This window comes from Crocuta crocuta, unplaced genomic scaffold (assembly GCF_008692635.1).
Source record: "Crocuta crocuta isolate KB4526 unplaced genomic scaffold, BGI_CrCroc_1.0 scaffold113, whole genome shotgun sequence".
Lineage (NCBI taxonomy): Eukaryota > Metazoa > Chordata > Mammalia > Carnivora > Hyaenidae > Crocuta > Crocuta crocuta.
The window spans coordinates 1,775,594-1,793,148 of record NW_027530368.1 but is presented as its reverse complement, the minus strand read 5'-3'; the positions used below and the strand labels follow the sequence as shown (position 1 = coordinate 1,793,148).

At 44.2% G+C, this 17,555-nt stretch overlaps 1 protein-coding gene across 3 annotated transcripts in view; it reads left to right on the top strand.

Moving 5' to 3' along the window:
- The first annotated feature begins 4,491 nt into the window (after positions 1-4,491).
- Positions 4,492-17,555, top strand: part of DGUOK (deoxyguanosine kinase) — a 31,047-nt gene continuing 17,983 nt past the window's right edge. Inside the window, exons 1-2 of one of the 3 annotated variants that reach the window (XM_077766267.1) lie at positions 4,492-4,715; positions 15,379-15,491. In XM_077766267.1, coding sequence (XP_077622393.1) covers positions 4,574-4,715; positions 15,379-15,491 — 255 coding nt within the window. In that variant the 5' untranslated portion in view covers positions 4,492-4,573. Of the gene's footprint in view, positions 4,716-13,016; positions 13,132-15,378; positions 15,492-17,555 lie in introns of all 3 variants that reach the window. The other 2 variants (XM_077766269.1, XM_077766268.1) reach the window with 2 other exon arrangements.

Below are 17,555 nucleotides of genomic sequence, written 5' to 3'. Positions count from 1 at the left end.
GAGCAGAATCCGCTTGGCTGGGAGCCTTCCCAGACACACCTATTTGGAGACAGTGGACCCCAGTGGAGGTGCACAGACCTGTGTCAGACATTCTTCCTCCACCATCCCCACACTTCCCCTCCGGGAGTGGAGTGAAGAAGCATGCTTTGCAAAAATCCCTAGTGGAGTCATGTTTTAGGACAGGTTTCCCAGAAGCAGACCCTGAAGTAAGGATACAAGGCAAATGATTTATTCAGGAAGTGCTCACGGGGAAACCAGTGACCAGAATGAGAGAAGCAGAGCAAGCACTTAGAGGAAGACCAGCAGGGGACTTCTCAGACAAAGTCCCACAGAGGGTGGCCTCACCCTGATTCCCCGGCGCCACTCCGGTGTAAAAGCCTGACTGGATGCAACCAGGCTTTCCCACTAGCCCATCAGTGATGGGTGAAGACGCACCCTGGGGGGAGGTAAAGTCCCAGGCTTTCCACCTGTTCTGGGAAAGGACTTCAGTCGTATGAGAGCAGTATCGCAAAGAAGAGCTGGCGGCACTGGCTGTTGGGAGAGAGAGCAAGGGGAGGAGGCCAGAGGGCAGCCACACACACACACACAGGATCCGAGGAAACGTGGGGCACCGAGCATCCCTGCTGTAGAGGGTACATCAGAATCACCCTGTGGGGGAAGACAGGGAAGCTGAGTGGTCGTTCCCCACCCGGTCTTGCCCCACTTCAAGAAGTGCTGTCCTAGAAGTCTTCAGTGGAAGTCAAACTATGTGTTGATAGTGAGGGGGGCATGGGTGGGTTACAATGGCTTGAGGAGAGATGAAATACAACAGGTAATCAACTAAAGATAAGTAGCAATCATGTCCCAGGCACGGAAGGCCAAGCTCAAGGCAGCCATCACTTATTACACAATGTGCATTGGGTGGTAACAGTGTGGCAGGAGGTTAGTGCTGCTTGTAGATTATCTTTCTTACCCCTCACCCCTGGCTATCAGGAGCCCACACTCCTAATCACTCCCTAAATGCCTCCCTTTCTGATTAGGTCTATCAGTCAGAGTGCATTAAGGGGAACAGAGTCACCTTGCACATTATGGGAAGAAGGGGCTTATTATAGGAATGAGACTTTACCCGAAGATGGGAACAGCTGGGGAAGCGAAGTTCTGGAAGCAACGTAGGATGATCAGGAAGGAGACACTAGGGCTTTGAGGACGAGCTGGGATCCCTGTGTGAACTCATCTGTCACAGTATCTGAAAGAGATCTCCCCAGACGATGGCTAAGGTGCTGCCTTCTAAATATTACACCTGGTCCTCTTTTAAAGGCCAACTCTAACTCAAAGCAGGAGGATTTTAGAAACATACTTCCTGGCTTAACCAAACTGAGTTTAGCATCATCTAGCATGTTAGAAAATTTTCAATGAAGATGAGAATATAACTGACCAGACATCCAAGCGGCGAAAGAAAGTCAGGGTCACATTGGTGTATGTTTATCTTCTTATTTTTTGTGGCTATGTCGTAGCATTTTTGTAATATGGGTCTGTATCTATTTGTCACAACAGCACTTACAAACATTTGAAAACTACATCCTTCAGAGCTGTACTCTAAGGACTAGAAAGAGTGCCTGGTACATAGTAGATGTTCAGCAGATATTGGTGAAGAAATGGATGCTGAATGACAAGAGTCCATGTAGTGTAGTCAACCCTTATTCATAAATCCTGGTAGATATCTGACAAACCCCAGGAGCGTAAAGTGGCCTCATTCCTGTAGGCCAGTGGGATGTAATTCAGTTCACCAAGACGCTGCTGCTTTTCGTGGCCATTACCCTGTCCGCTCCTTCCAGGAGGGATTGATCACCACCTTTTCAGGATGTCTTCCTTGCTCACAATGATTCCTTTCATTGTCTTCCTTCCTAATGCACGGAGTGGGGCAAAACACTTTGTGTTCGTTTCATGAGACCCTACCTTTTGGGCACAGCTGGGCCAGTTAGATTCTCTCTCCTGGGAATTTGGAATTAGGACCAAGAAAGATGTGAATACATGATATAATAATGAACACTACAAAATAAAAGGGAATAGAGGGGTCATTACTGATATCAGGACAAGTGACAGGCAATTTAGACCATCGTAGTTTTTTACTTGCACTGAACACCAAGGAAATTTGAAAGCTTTTTAAAAGCAAGGAAAAGAATGAGAAAATATTCACAAAGGACTTTATATCCAGAATGTACAAACAATGGTAAGTAAAAGACAGATAACCAATAGAAAAGTGGGCACGGGACTTGACTAGGTCCTTCAAAACAGAAGTTTCTGAAATAGCCAATAAACATACGAAAGAGTGTTTCACTTCACTAATCATCAGGAGGATGCAGATGAAAACTATATACAGCAGACTGGACAAAAGGAAAACGCTGACAATATGAACTGTTGTTAAGAATGTGGGATGACCACAGCGCTCACCCATGATGGTGGCAGCGTTGACTGGGACAAACACTGTAAAAACTGTCTACTATTTGGGAATATTTACTAAAGCTGAACATACAAATAACCTATCACATAGCAATTCCACTCACAGGTATTACTCAAGGAGACTGTATGCTTAACTTCACCAAAAGACATACTCGAGAATATTCATAGCAACCCTGTTCATAATAGCCCAAACCTAGAAACTCATACATGTCCATCAATAGTAGAATAGATAAAATACATTGTGGTATAGTGACATATTGGAATACTATACAGAAATGAGAATGAACTACAGCTACATTTATAGCATGGATGAATCTCATAGATATTAGATTGAATAAAAGAAGTACTTACTATATGATTCCATCTATCTAAAGAACAGGCAAAACTATTATCTGTTGTTAGAAGTCAGACTATGGATTATTTTGGGTGGGTAGTAACTGGCAGGACAAATGGATTCTGGAGATACTAGCAATGCTTTATTTCTTTATCTGAATCCAAGGAACACATTCAGTTTGTGAAATTTTTATTAAACTGTATACTTATGACGCACATGCTTTTCTTCACTACTTATTACCCTTCACTATAAAGTCTAAAAACACAATAACTTTCAGTGGCTCTAATTTTCAGGAACAGGTTAGTTGCCTGTCTTCACCTAAGGTGGTCGACAATTTCCTCATTTAACTTTCCAGATAACCCAGGGGGACCTTGGGGGCTCAGAGAGCCTCTCAAACTTGTTTGGATGAATATTTTCCAAGTCTGAGTTTCCATAGCTAAAGAAATGTAAGCAGTAATTTTACACGGAGGTGCCTATGAGAGTGGGAGCAGAGGATGGGACAGACCTTAGTTGTTCCATATCTATCAGTGCTGCATCCAGGTTATCCTAAATAAATTTATAATCTATACTTTAAAATAATGTGCTTAATATATGAACATCACTTCAACCATCCCATATAAACATAAGAAACATAAGAAAAAGGTCTTGTGCTTGCTATGCAAGACAGGTGTCCCAGCCCCAAACCCTTCCCCAACCCATCGCAATCAGATCCCAGTTTCCTAAAACCTCCGCCATCTGAGAGCGCTGCCTGAAGGCTGGTTTAACTGTTGGATTCCTGGTTTGACTCTTGTGGTTTCAATGATGGAAACTGGACAATACCCTCTGACAACATTTCATAAATCGTTAGTTCCGAGGTCTTTATGACAATGCGGGTGGTGGCAGGACAAAGCTAGTCAGGGCCTCACAGGGTGGCAGCAGCTCAGAACTGTCCCTGCCCCTCCACAGAGCACAGCTGTCCACCGACGGCGGGACTCCAGGTTTATACACCAGCAAGTCTCTCTAGCCCTGGCTCCGCTCATCCTTTTACAAGTCCCACTCAGAATCCCCACCACCCCACGAGGGCCTGCAGCTCCCCCTTGCCATGGTTCACACCCACAGAGCCCAACCTATGGTTTAAACGAGTTCCACTCATATCCTGAGCCTCCACCCACTTTATCCTAATGGGATTTTTGGCTGCTGTGCAAATCGACAATGAACGTTTATTTATTCATTCAAGAGACAAAATAAGGGGTGGGATGTAATGAACTAATTTGTTGATTTATTCAGTAATGTGCCAGCATTGTGCTGCGCGTCACCGTGAATGGGAAAAAGTTAACCTGTGTACATCATCAGATTGCGTCATTTTCCTGCTTAAAATGGTCCAATTTCTACCCCTATCAGAATAAAAAGCAAACAAACACCTGGAAAAGCCTCGCTTAAAGTCACAATTACTTTGTCTTTAGTTACGACTTAAAGTTACACTACAAAGGTGAGGAGATTGTTGAGAGTCCGTCTCGTTTACAATGTTGCTCTTCCGACAAACAAGCACGGAGAGGCTAAGCCGCCCAAACCACTGCAGTTACTAACGCTCCCGCACCCCGGCACCAGCAGTCTTTTCCAACTAGCGTTGCCTCTCTACAAACTTCGCGAGAACAGAGCTGTCCCTTTGGCCCCTCCCCCAAAGCCGGCTCAACTCCACCCACTTCTTGCCGGCGATCTCCTGACGTCATAGGCGCGCCTGAGCGCTGGCACAGCGGTGAGGAGGGGGGGCGGAAGAGTTATTGAAGGAAGTGATATATAGCTGCGCGAGTCGTGGGTGAGATGACCACGGGTCGGCTCCTTCGAAGGCTGTTGCGAGCACCCTCCAGTTCCATGGCTCAGAGCCGAGTCGGTGGCGTGTCCCCCTCCAGGGGCTTGCACGCGGAGCGCGGGCCTCGAAGGCTCTCCATCGAAGGAAACATTGGTAAGGGCCAGAAAGTGGCTGCCAAGCCTTTGCCTCCCCCGAGCTGGTGGCCGAAAGGCTGGGAAAGGGAGCTGGGCCAAGACCACCCTGTCCCGCGGTCTGATAGGACGGGGCCTTTCCCTTCCCAAAGAGGCCATTGCCTCTTTGATTTTTCGGATGTCAGGCCTCAGTACCCTCCCACAGTCACGAAGTCCGTAGATAGCACAGGAGTTATTCCAGCTTGTTCTGATCGAAAGGGATGCTAAAAGGAGCAGGGTGTAATTTCTTTGTTCTCCTAAGTTAGGATTGTCTGTTTGGGAAGGAGGGAGTGCCACTTAAAATAGGATTTCAGATAACGAGTCCTGTTTTATTGTGTGTCCTATGCAATATTTGGGACATACATTAGAAAAAGTTTTTATCTACGATTAAAATGTACTGGCGTCCTGTATTTTCTCTGCCAGCCCTACCCTAAGTTCCTAAAATTCAGTCATTCAGATACCATTTACAGTAAATTTACCATGTTTCTCTTCTAGTCCCAAATAATTTACCAATTTTCTTAGAAGAAACTCACTTTTTAAACTTAAATTATGTTTTAAAAGTAACCGTTATGAGAGTAGAGACCTGCTATCTTAGATCAAAAGGAATCAAAAACCAAAATGAATGTGTAACAGTTCAGTTTAACGTTACTAAATTCTGATTTGATGCTTTAGCCTGCTAAGGTGCTGATCAAGTGTTGAAAATTGAAGACAGCCTAGCAGCAAATTGAGAATTTCCCATTTTATTCATTCAACAAATAACCCTTTGAGCAATTTCCGTATGCCAGCACTGTTCTTAACCCTGAGGATATAGCACTGAACAGAACAAATAAAAATCCCTGCTCTCACGGAACTCTAGTAAAGATAAATAGTGAGCAGTATTAATTAAGTAAATAATATGTTAGATAGTAATGAATGCGATGGGAGAAAATTCGGGGGTGAGAAATCGAGGGACGTTGCAGTTTTAAATAGGTTAGTCAAGACAGGCCTCCCTGGGAAGATGACATTGAAGCAAAAACCAGAAAAAAGTGAGGGAGCGAAACCATGCGGGTAACTGGGAGAATCTTCCAGGTAGAGGGAAGACCGAGTGCAAAGGCCCTATGGTGGATAGTGTGTTCAGGGGACGAGAAGAAAGCTGTTGTGGCTGGAGCGGAGTGAGCAAGGGGGAGAATGGGAGGGAATGAGGTCCAAAGGTGAGGGGTGGCTGGACTACATAGGCCATACAGTTCATGTTGGACTTTCACTTGCCACTGAAAAGGTTTGCGTTGTCCAGTGCATTATTTGACTTAAATTATAAGAAGGTGACTTTAGCCGATATGTTGAAACGTAGAAGGTGCCAGGAGGTTATTGCAATGATGAGTTGCAGTGAGTTCAAACAGGGTAGTAACCGCGGAGGTGTTAAGAAGCAATTGGATTCCAGTTACATTTTAAGGCAGGGCAAACTGGATTTATAGCAGATGTGGATGGAAGGGTATGAGGTAAAGAGAGGTCAGTGATGACTCCAGTCATTTTGGCCTGAATAACTTGAAAATGGGAGTTCCAAATTTTCTTAAATTGGAGAAGAATGGGAAGAACAGGCTGAGGGCAGAGGATGGTTTCAAGATTTTACCTTTAGGCATGTTAGGTTTTTGTCTGCTTCTTAGATATCTGAGTGGAGATGTTGAAGAGGCAGTTCGATATAGAAGTCTGGAGTGCAGTCTCGCTGGCCTGGAGGTATAAATGTAGATAGTATTTGAAGCCAGGAGACCTTGTTGTGTTGATGGAAAGGACGAAGCCATGGGGCACACTCATATTAATTAGATAGAAGAAGGAACCAGGCAAAAGAAACTGAGAAGGAATGACCACTGAGGTAGGAGAGAAACCAAAAGAATGATATCTTGGAAGCAAAGTGAAGGTGTTTGGGGAGTGGGAATGTTCAGCTGCGTAATGCTGTTTAAGTCGTGGAGCTTTTTGGTGAACTTGAGAAGAACAGTTTTTAGGGCCAGTAGGGGTGAAAAGTCTGATTGGCATGGGTTCACGGAGAATGAGAGGTGACAGTGGATTAAGACAACAAGTGTTCCTAGAAAAGGGAGACAAGGGGGGGTAGCTGAAGTGGGAAGATTTGAGGGGGTTGTTTCCATTTTTTTCTTTTTGTAAGAGGTATTAGATCATATTTTTTATAATTTTTTGATTTAAAAAAATTTTTAATGTTTTATTTATTTCTGAGAGAGAGAGGGGGGCAGCATGAGCAGGGGAGGGTCGGAGAGAGAGGAAGATACAGAATCCGAAGCAGTCTCCAGGCTCTGAGCTAGCTGTCAGCACAGAGCCCGATGTGGGGCTCGAACTCACGAACCGTGAGATCGTGACTTGAGCCGAAGCCGGACGCTCAACCGACTGAGCCACCCAGGGGCCCCTATAATTTTTTTAATGTTTATTATTTTGAGAGAGAGAGAGACAGAGTGTGAGTGGGGGAGGGGCAGAGAGCGAGGGAGACACAGAATCTGAAGCAGGCTCCAGGCTCTGAGCTGTCAGCAGAGAGCCTGACGTGGGGCTCAAACTCCCAGACGGAGAGATCATGACCTGAGCCGAAGTCGGACACTTAACCGACTAAGCCACCCAGGCGCCCCTAGATCATATTTTTAAGCTGGTGGAAATGGTCTAGTAGAGATAGGGCAAAAATTCGTGAAGCAGGAGACAGGATATAATTACTGGAGTGATTTTAGTAAGCAAGGAGTGGAACTGTTGCCGAAGTGGAGAGAGGTTGGCCTAAGCTAGGAGCAGAGTTTATCCCTAGTAAGAGCGTGAGTGGCAACATAAATGAATGCTGACTCAAGTAGGTGTGGTGGGAACTTGAGGAAGGTCTTTTGGTTTTCTCAGTGAAACAGGAAGAAGGATCAGCTAAGCAGAGTGAGTGTGAGGAGAGAGGAAAGACCTGAATTAGTCTAATGAGCGAGCAAGAGAAATGTAGAGTTGCTAGGCAGCATTAAGGACCCACTTACACTTAATGGTCATGAGTTTCAAGTGAGATCAGTCACCATATCTGTGTGTGTTTCTCCAGCCAAGTCAGAAACATCAAAAAGATTGAGAAGGGAGGGTCCTGGTGGTGGTAAAGATGCTCTGCCTTTGAGAAACATGCCTCAAGAGGAAGCTCTGTTCTCAGAGACCAGAGAGGTGCCAAAGTACTTCACAAAAGAAGTGCTTGGACAGGCCATCAGCTGAGGTTTGATTTTCCTGACCAATTTTCCTGATCTTTGCTTCTTAACCATTGTAGATGGCTATGCTTCTTTCCTGTTTTCTCTTGGACCAAGACTTACTGGTTACCTACTGTGAGGGTAGACTCACCTGTGGCACAGTTCCTGTCCTTTAAGGAGCTCATAACCAGGTGGGAGGAGCAGACTTCTAAACATTGTTCCTGTACCATGTGATGAGTGCCATGTTTGCTTGAGGCATGGAAACTCGGAATCTCTAGGGTAGGAATTCCCAAGGGGGAGATGAGAAAGGAATGTTCCAGGTACAGGAAGTAATGCTTGCCGAGGCAAAGCCTGAAAGAAATGTGCAGTTTTAAAACAGGGATGTGCCAGGGTGGCAGAACAAGAGGTTGGAAGGGTAGACTTGCCAGATGTTGAACCACCTTGTGGGCCACGCTAGTAGTTTATTATGTAGATGGGGGCGGGGGGGAGCGTGCTGAAGACTTGAGGCCAGTATGTGCCACAACTGGATTAATTTTAAGAAAGAAACTGGCCACAATGAACAAATGGCTCCATAAAACAGGCACTTACTTTGTATGTCTTGTTTGCTGCCGGACCCATAGTGTCTCCTGAGTGAATGAGCAGGAACAGAATTGGGAGTAGCTAGACTGGTTTTGTGGCTGTTGTTGTAGTAGTTGGAGTGAGGGAAGATGCCGGCCTCGACAGAGGGAATGGAAGGACAGAGAAGAATGGAGTCATTTGAGAGATTCTTAGAAGTGAGATTGACAGGACTAGGTGGCCACTTCTAGGTATAGAAGATGACAATGAGGCTTTTAGTTTGGACACTGGAAAATGAAGATGGGAATAAAGGAAGAGGAAGTCTGGGGAGGAAGAGTGATACGTTTTAGTTACCAGATCCCTCCGAGGCATACAGAGATCCATGTGCTGAGGTAGATTAGGACATGTGCCTGGAATCAAGAGAGATGTGACTGCTTTCAGATATGGACGTTGTTGTTGTGGAGGTAGTTGTTGAAGCCTTGGAAGTGAATGCACTTGCCCAAGGAAAGTGTGACTAATGACAAGTGGACTGGGGGACCCTAATCTGGCTGTTTCCAGTTTTACCTCCTACTGCTCTCCATCACCCCACACAGCCTGGTGACTGTCCTCAGGCAGAATTAGTCACTGCCTCCTCTGTGTGCTCCCATAACATTTTGTACCCACAAATGCTGCAGCATTTGACTTCTGTTGAGACCTTCCCTGGGTTGGCTGCTTAGTGTCTTGCTCATCTTTGCATCACCAGCACTTAACCCCTGCCCTGACCATTGTATTCTTTCAGGCTCTTGTGCGGTGACATCCACGTGGAAGGTAGTCATTGGTGCCCCTGGAGGGACTATGTTAAACTGCTTTACAAACCCAGTCAGGACTGATCACAGGTGCCATCCCCAAACAAATCAGTACCCATCCAGGAAACCTGAATAGGGGAAGGTGAACCACTGTCCTAACTGAAATTAGATATGTTTAGAAGGGCTTTTCTAATAGTCCTGCTGCTCCAAGTCCTGTTGATCCGATCCTGTAAGAGCAGACACCCTCTGCTTATGCGTCTAGTAAGAGCTATGAAGCCATCTGCCATGTGTGATTGAAAAGCAAAAGCTTGGTGCCTAGAATGCCTTAAAATCTAAGAAATACTTTGCCTGTCTTCTAAGTGTATTCATGGCTACAGTATATTATTGTCTCCCAAAGCCAGTTATTTTATAATTACAAACCTCGGTTGAACAAAGGATTACAGTACGAAATACTGGCAGTGAGTCATCTCAGACCATTCTCACTTTGATTTTCAAAGCCCCAACCAGGGCAGAAGAAACTTCGTCACTTTTACAGTCTGGAGACTTGTACATAAAGCAGCAGAGACAGCTCCGCTAATAGCATGTTTCCTGCATTCTAACATCAATAATGTGCATCTGTTGCTTTTATTGCTTGTAAACAATTGGGCAGAGAATCCTAGGGGAAAAGGGACTGTTCTAAACGTTACATTTCAGAGTCTTTGTTTCTGTGATTCACCATCCATCCCCATTCCTGGGGTGTACCCCTGGCTGGGTACTCAGGATGCAAAGGGAACAAGTTCAATCCATGTCTTCAAAAAAAAAAGTGGAGAGAGTGATGGGTCAACAAATAATTATAACATGTAATACCTTGGTACATCAGAGCAGGCGGTAATTAGCTCTGCCTCTGGGTGAAGTGGAGCTAGAGAGAGTTCAGGAAGGCTTCACAGAGGAGAGAGTGAAAGGATGAATCGTGCAGTGGGCAAAGTGGGAGAGGAAGGTGTTCCAGACCAGTGAGGGTCTCATGCTGATGAACAGAGGGGTTTGGATCGTATGCTGCGAGCCATGAGCAACTTTTTTTTGGTAAACATAGTTTTCCCTGGGAAAAACAATAAAAGAAATCAGGGCAAAAGTGTATCAAGTTTCTTTTAAGCATGCTGAGTGATTTTTGTTAAGTTTGCCCAGCATGCATTTAGGGTCAGAGCCTTTCTGATCCTGGGTACTTTGTTTCATGGGGGGAGTATAAGCTTTATGAGGGCAGGATCTCAGCCTAGTTCGTTTTATAGTACCTACTACTTAGTAGCTGTTCCATAAACATCTGGTGGGTGAGTGAGTGAGTGAGTAGATGAATGTGGCATCAAATGCAGTTCCTGAAGTAAAGGCTTTCAGTTTTCTTTGGAAGACTTTTGTGTTTAAGATAGACACTTTTATATTTATTGCTTTAGTTTGCTTTTTGGTAAAAGGTTTTAGGATTGGATTTTTGCCATGTTTTTCATTTTGTTCAGGAGAGGAAAATGCCTGGAGGTGATGTATGCTTAAGAGGCTCCCATGAAATACAACTGTATTAAATTTAAAATAATACATTATTTTGGACATTACGTTCTATGTTACTGCTAGATTGAAAAAAAATTTTTTAATGTTTTATTTATTTTTGAGAGAGAGATAGAGACCGCGTGAGCAGGGGAGGGTCAGAGAGAGAGGGAGACACAGAATCTGAAAACAGGCTCCAGGCTCTGAGCTAGCTGTCAGCACAGGGCCCAATGCGGGGCTCAAACCCACGAACCGTGAGATCAGGACCTGAGCCGAAGTAGGACGCTTAACCGACTGAGCCACCCAGGTGCCCCTGCTAGATTTTAGCAGAATGTAGCAATAGCAGACATCATATTTTATAGAAGAACTGGTGGAAGAAAACAAACATGACTTAGGAGAAGATGGATGCGAGCAACAGAACTCTTTGGTGCAGCTTGTGGAATGACAGTCTTGGTGGAAATACAACTCGGCATGTTGAACTAATATACTCCCAAGAAAGTACCTTCCACCCTTTTTCACATCCTGGCGCATGTAGGAAAGCTCAGGAATAGCCAAGGCCTGAAGGGAAGGTTTAGATCTGTGATCTGATAACCTCCCAAATTTCATGATATTAAAAAGTATATTGAAAGATAACAGTGAACCTGGGATCCAACTATGGTGATAATGATGTCCTAAGAGGCTGGTGCTCTGCAGAGAGACCAGACAAAGGGCCTTGTTTGCCCAGTGCTGCATAAGGAAGAGCAGCTTTTGGTGGACATGAGTGTTCTGCTTGCTAGGAGGAGGCCAGTGTAGCAGGAAGGAAGCAGACGTCATCACTTTTACGAGGCCACTGGAACATTTGTCTTAAAAAAAGCTAACGCAACAATCAAAACCCCAGCAGGAAGAAAAAACCTATTTTGATTAGGTATTCTATCACTAAAGAAAAGTTATGCTGTGTGTGGTTTTAAAATAAATATATGACTTTGAATTCTCTTTTAAAATTATTCCATATTCGTAGCTGATGCCTGGCACAGCTGAGTTCCATTAGAACACAGCTTAAGATGACTGCCCTATGGCAAATGACACAGGCTCTTTGAGCCCTTAGAGCCACATGGATGGCACAGTTCTTAGGACCTGCCGCCACAATTTACTGTCATTCTTTGCTAAAGCCAGCTTCTGATTACTCAACTGGCTTTCCAGAAGCTTTCGAATGGGCAGTGGGGTACAGGGTAGGGCTGTTGGCCTCGTGTAATTGTTCCAGTAATTGGAACTGTATATTTCCCATTACATCAAATTTGTTGCCATTCTGGGTTTTGTGTGCTTAAATGGCCTGAGTCGATTTCTCAGAGTCCTGACTGCCCTCAGATGAACTAATAGTGTCTGATCTCAGAGGTGAAGTTGACATTTTCTAATGCTGAGGTCCCTTCTTTTCCATCTGCAATAGTTTCTTAGATTGTTTTTAATGTTTAAAACATTTAATTCTAACAATCACTCAATCCCAGCCATCTCAATAACCTTAATCTTTTCCTGATAATTAAAATAGCTTTTCACTGATAGGAACCATGTTTTACATTTAATCAACAACCTGCAGTCTAAATATTGACCATCTATGCCAAATATTTTAAACTAGGGACTACTCAGGGCAGGCAGACATCTGATAATATATAAACTCAACCAATCTGTAATTCCTGTCAGTCTGTTAGGTATTCATGACAAGCCTGTAGGCTTTTATTCAGTAGTCTGGTATGTGGTTTTAGAACCTATATTTAAAAAAACAAAACAAAACCTACCTCTGTTGATTTTGAACAGATTGTTCTGGATAGCAACCTCAATAGAAGCATGCATCAGGATCACTTTGGGACATGCTTATAAATATGGATTCCTGGGTCCCAACCCCAGAGAGTCAGGTCCTGTTAGGAAACCAAAATTAAGACCCATGAAGCAATCAAAGCAATTAAATGCTAAACATATCTGAAGCAGTTAATAAATATTTCTTGTTTGATTCAATTGCCCAATATGGTAGGAATTCCATGTGAACTAGAGACATTCTGAACCTGTGGAAGAGGTGGGGTTTTAGGCTTGGTAGGAGAAAGGATTTAAACACAGGCCAGGAGGAGCAGGGGAAGGCATTTATCCACTGAAGTGTGGAAGACTGTGGGAAGACTGTGGGAGCAGAGGCTGGATGGATGTGCAGAGGTGCGCCTGGGCTGGGTGGAGGTGGAACTGAGAGATGAGTGTGACTATATAGAACACACAGGTTCATGATGTTTGTTCTTTCCCTGTGTTGTTCAGACAGGAGTTGGAGTGGTGTGTAATCAGTGGCACGTACTGGATGTGTGAGCTCTTCCGAGACATCCCTTCACACCTGATCGGTAACCCTGAGTGGCTGATAGAACTGACTTGAAGGGTACTTCCCTTCCTTCTCTTGGTTCCATTTGGGTTCCTCCTGAGGGTAGAACTTGCCTGAGAAAGATCATCTCTGATAGAGGGGATTGAACTCCATACATAACCCTTTTAAGTCATTTTTTGATTTTTAACAAATGTGGGTTTCAGAGGGAACTGAAATTAGTAATGTATTAAGTGTTTCATTCAGTCAGATCATTATGCTGGGCTGTGGTTCCACTCTGCATGCCCTAGAGGAGCCCCATCTTCTACCTGCAGAGACAGAATTACGATTGCAGGGACGGATTCTTACTCAGAAGGCCAGACCAAGTGTAAAGGATGATTGGCTGATCTAGCTCAGAGGATTCAGGGTCTGGAAAAGCTTTGTACAGGAAGTACATCTGAGCAGGATCTTGAAGATTGAGTAGGAGTTGACTAGGTAAGGAGAGGAGGTGCTCCAGGAAATAGGAGTACATTTGCAAAATCACATTTGCAGGGAAGAACATGGCAGGATTGGAGTTTGGTCAGCAGGAGCTCAGGGTGCCTGAAGGAAGCTCTCATCAAGAGATGAGAGCCTGATCTTGAGCTTGTAGGTGGGAATGGGGAGACAAGGACAGATGGGGAAATTTTATAAGGCAATTGCAAAAGGACTTGGTGGCTACGTGAGGTTTGGCAGAGGAGGGGCAAGCCCTGACAGTGAATGGATGCTGCTGCCATACTTGGGTCCAGGATATGGGAAGAAGGTCACTTTGCTGGGGACGACGATGACTTCATGTAGGGAGCAGACTGGCTTTGAGGTATTTGTGGGACATCCAAGTGGAGGTGTCTAGAGGGCCCTTGGATAGTGAGTCTGGAGCTCAGGAAGGCAATGGCTAGACGTTGGTGTAAATGGAAAAAGATAATTTGTTGTACTAGGTTGGTTTCATCTCCAAAATATTTCTCAAAGCGACCACAGCTTTCCATGTCCTCTGCCATCGCTTGGTTCAGGCTGCTATTATCTTCTAATTGGTGTGTCTACTTCTGTTAGATGTCTGTTCTTACACAGCTGGCAGAGTGATCTTTTAAAAATGAGATGGAATCTGGGGCACCTGGTTGGCCCAGTCAGTTGAACGTCTGGCTTCAGCTCAGGCTATGATCTCACGGTTTGTGAGTGTGAGTCTCGCCTTGGGCTCTGTGCTGACAGCTCAGAGCCTGGAGCCGGCTTCAGATTCTGTTTCTCCCTCTCCCTGCTCCTCCCCTGCTCATTCTCTCCCCCGCCCCCCAAAAAAAGAAAAAAAAAGAAAAGAAAACATTAAAAATGAAATGAAATCTTATCATTTCCTTGCTTTAAATACATTGCCACAGACTTCCCATTGCCTGTAGAATAGATTTGAACTTCTTACCATGCTTCGAGGTCTTGCCTGATCTGGTTCAGCCTGCGTACCTGCCCTGCCAAACATCTTGAGCCTTCACTTGACCATGTCTGTTCTAGGCCACAGGCTTCTTTTCTGTCTTGTCGTACACCAGGATTTTTTTGTTGTTGTTCCTTTTCCCAGCCCTTGCTTATGCGGCTCCCTCTGTCTGGATTACTCTTCCCTCATCGTGGCCTGGCTAACTCCTTACCTTGCAGCTCTTCCCTCAGAGAACATGTTCTTTAGAGGAAACATCCCTGGTCTCCTGCGCGTTATTAGAGCCATCCTGCATTTTTCTTCCCTACCACTTAACACCATTTGTTATTCGTTACTTCCGTGTTTGTTTAGTATCTCCCATGCAAGCTCTGTGAGGGCAGAATCCATCGTGTTTTGTTCACCACTGTACCCCTGGTGCCAGATAGTCCTGAGCCCATAGTAAGCACTCCAGTAAATACTGATTAGGTTTGTTGAGTGAATGAGGGCCCTAATCTTAATTTTCTTTCTTGAAAAACTTCCAGTTTTTACAGTCACAGAATAAATATGATTCACGCATTACAACTTAAGTAGCTGATTTCATCTACTTCTGGTAGTCTTACACTTTTTAGCTGTTACTTTGCCTCTGGGAGGTTGGGGCATTAGAACTGCAAGTCAGATCTTAAGGGTGGTTATTCTCCCTATTGCCGGTATTCATTATGGTGAGTTCGGTTAGTGTGGCCTGACCGATCTATCAGCCGTCCGACAGTGGTATGGCACTGAGGTTTGAAATCAGGAAAACTGGTACTTGTGGCCTTAAGTTGGGCCTTTGTGGCAGAGTTTAGTAGCAGCCTTCTCCTTCAGCCCTCATTTGGGAAGTATCCCAATACGTGCTGTTTGCGTTGCAGCTGTGGGAAAGTCCACCTTTGTGAAGTTACTCATGGAAACTTACCCAGAGTGGCACGTAGCTACAGAGCCTGTAGCAACATGGCAGAATGTCCAGGCCGCTGGCACCCAAAAAGTAAGTTCTGAGTTGTGGTGGGTAGTTGGCAGGCATGGGTGAATAAACTAATTGTGATAATCTAATTTGCTCTGAGTCGGTGAAATAGCCCAGTTTGAGTCTCTGTTTTAAAATACTTTCATTCCAGAAAGCAGACCACATGTGCCAGAAGAGGATATGACTTGTTTGAATATGTTTAGTTCTGATTTTTGTGGTTTTTACATGTCTAAATAAGTGACTGCCTCTGTTCTTTGTGGTTTCCCAAAGCATGTCCAGCCATCCCGGCCTTGTCATTCCCACCCTTAAGTATATTACTGAAGCTGACCATCAGGATTATTAATCGTTAATTATAGTGATCTTAACTTATTTATGAAGTCTGAGAAATTGGAAGGGACTTAGTGAACATCTTGTCACACTCTGAGTCAACGCAGAGGTAATAGCTAATATTTATAAAGCACTAAAGCACACTCTGCCACACACTGTGCCAAGCACTGTGCTTTTCACTTACGCCTCGTGGCATAGGACCTAGTGTCAGGTCCGCTGCTGTGGGAAGGGCCGTAGGTTTGGTTTCAACACCTGCCACATCGGTGTGAGTAGGGTTCAGATTGGACATGAACCTTAGAGTAGCTGAAGGCCTTGCACCACCTGGCCCCAGTCTCCACACACTCCTCCCAGGCCACCAGGAGCATTCACTGAGCAGCTTGTTCTGGTTTTTAACAACTCTGTTTATTAGAAAGTTCTTGTATGAGCCACTTTGCATCCCTGTGACTCTGACTCATTGATTCAAGTTCTGCCTCTGAAGCGTTGTCATTTTCCCCCATGACAACGCTTTGTATAGTTGGAGGTAATGATTTGTTTGCTCTCTCTCCTCCATGAGTCTTCTTTCAAGCCAAACACCATTTTCCTCCAGACTGTTCCTCATTCTGAAGTAACTTTGTCTAGGTGATAGGTTCTACTTTGTTCGTTTGCTGCTTAGAATTTACTAAGAGTGGTACTCTAAATGGTAAAGTATATCATAGAACTTGTTTTAGGTGCCATTTTTCTGTGATTCGAACTCAGAATTGTGTTACCTCTTCAGGCAGGCACTTCATGCTTATTGTGGATATATGTTTTTTAAATTGCCTCTTCGTGTATATGTATGGGAGGGAAGTATTTGTGAAATTAACTTTCCATTTAGAAAGTAAATTACCGATTTTTTCCTGAGTATGCCACAGGTCACCTGTTACAGGGATTTAAAAATATGTCCACAAATTGTTGGATGAGCTTTCCTTTAGGAGGTAGACCCTAATTCTCTACTTGAGTGTGGGCTGGGCTTAGGGACTTGCTTCTAATGAGTAGAATGTAGCAGGAGTAACAGTGGGACTTTCTAGGATAGACCATGAAAGACCTTGTATCTTCTGCCTTGTTCTACCTTGAGCACTTTTGGCTCTGGCGATGCTAGCTGCCATGTCAGGAAACAGCCTTGCCTGTGAAGAGGCCCGTGAAGCAAGGAATTGAGACCTCGTGCCCACAGAGTGTGAGTGAGTCTTAGACATGGATCGATCCTTCAGCCCCAGCGAAGTCTTCAGATGACTGGCCTCCACCAACATCCTGTCGGAAACTGTGAGAAACTCCGAGGCAGAACCAGCGAGCTAAGCTGTGCCCCAATTCCTTGCCCATAGAAACCGAGATAATGAACATTTTTTTGTTTAAGCTGCCAAACTTTGGCACATTTTGTTATGCAGCAGTAGATAATTAATACTCAGGTAGTTCCATTATCCAGAGAGAAATAGTTAACATTTTTGTTCTTTTAGATTTCTTTCTAGAGAAGAAAAAATGTATGTATTTATATATACCTATGTTAATGTATAAAACACACGTACATTTCCTTTTATAAAACAAAAATGTAATTGTTACCTGCATGGCTTTTCATATACAAGGTCTTCCTCTCATAGTAATTTTAATGGTTGCAGTATAGTGTATAATATGATTTCATTAACATACTTAATATATAAATACACATATATTAATTTCTTCCTGTTGTAAGCAATGTTACAATGATGAATATCTTTGTAGATACATCTTTCTTTTTTTTTTTTTTTTTTT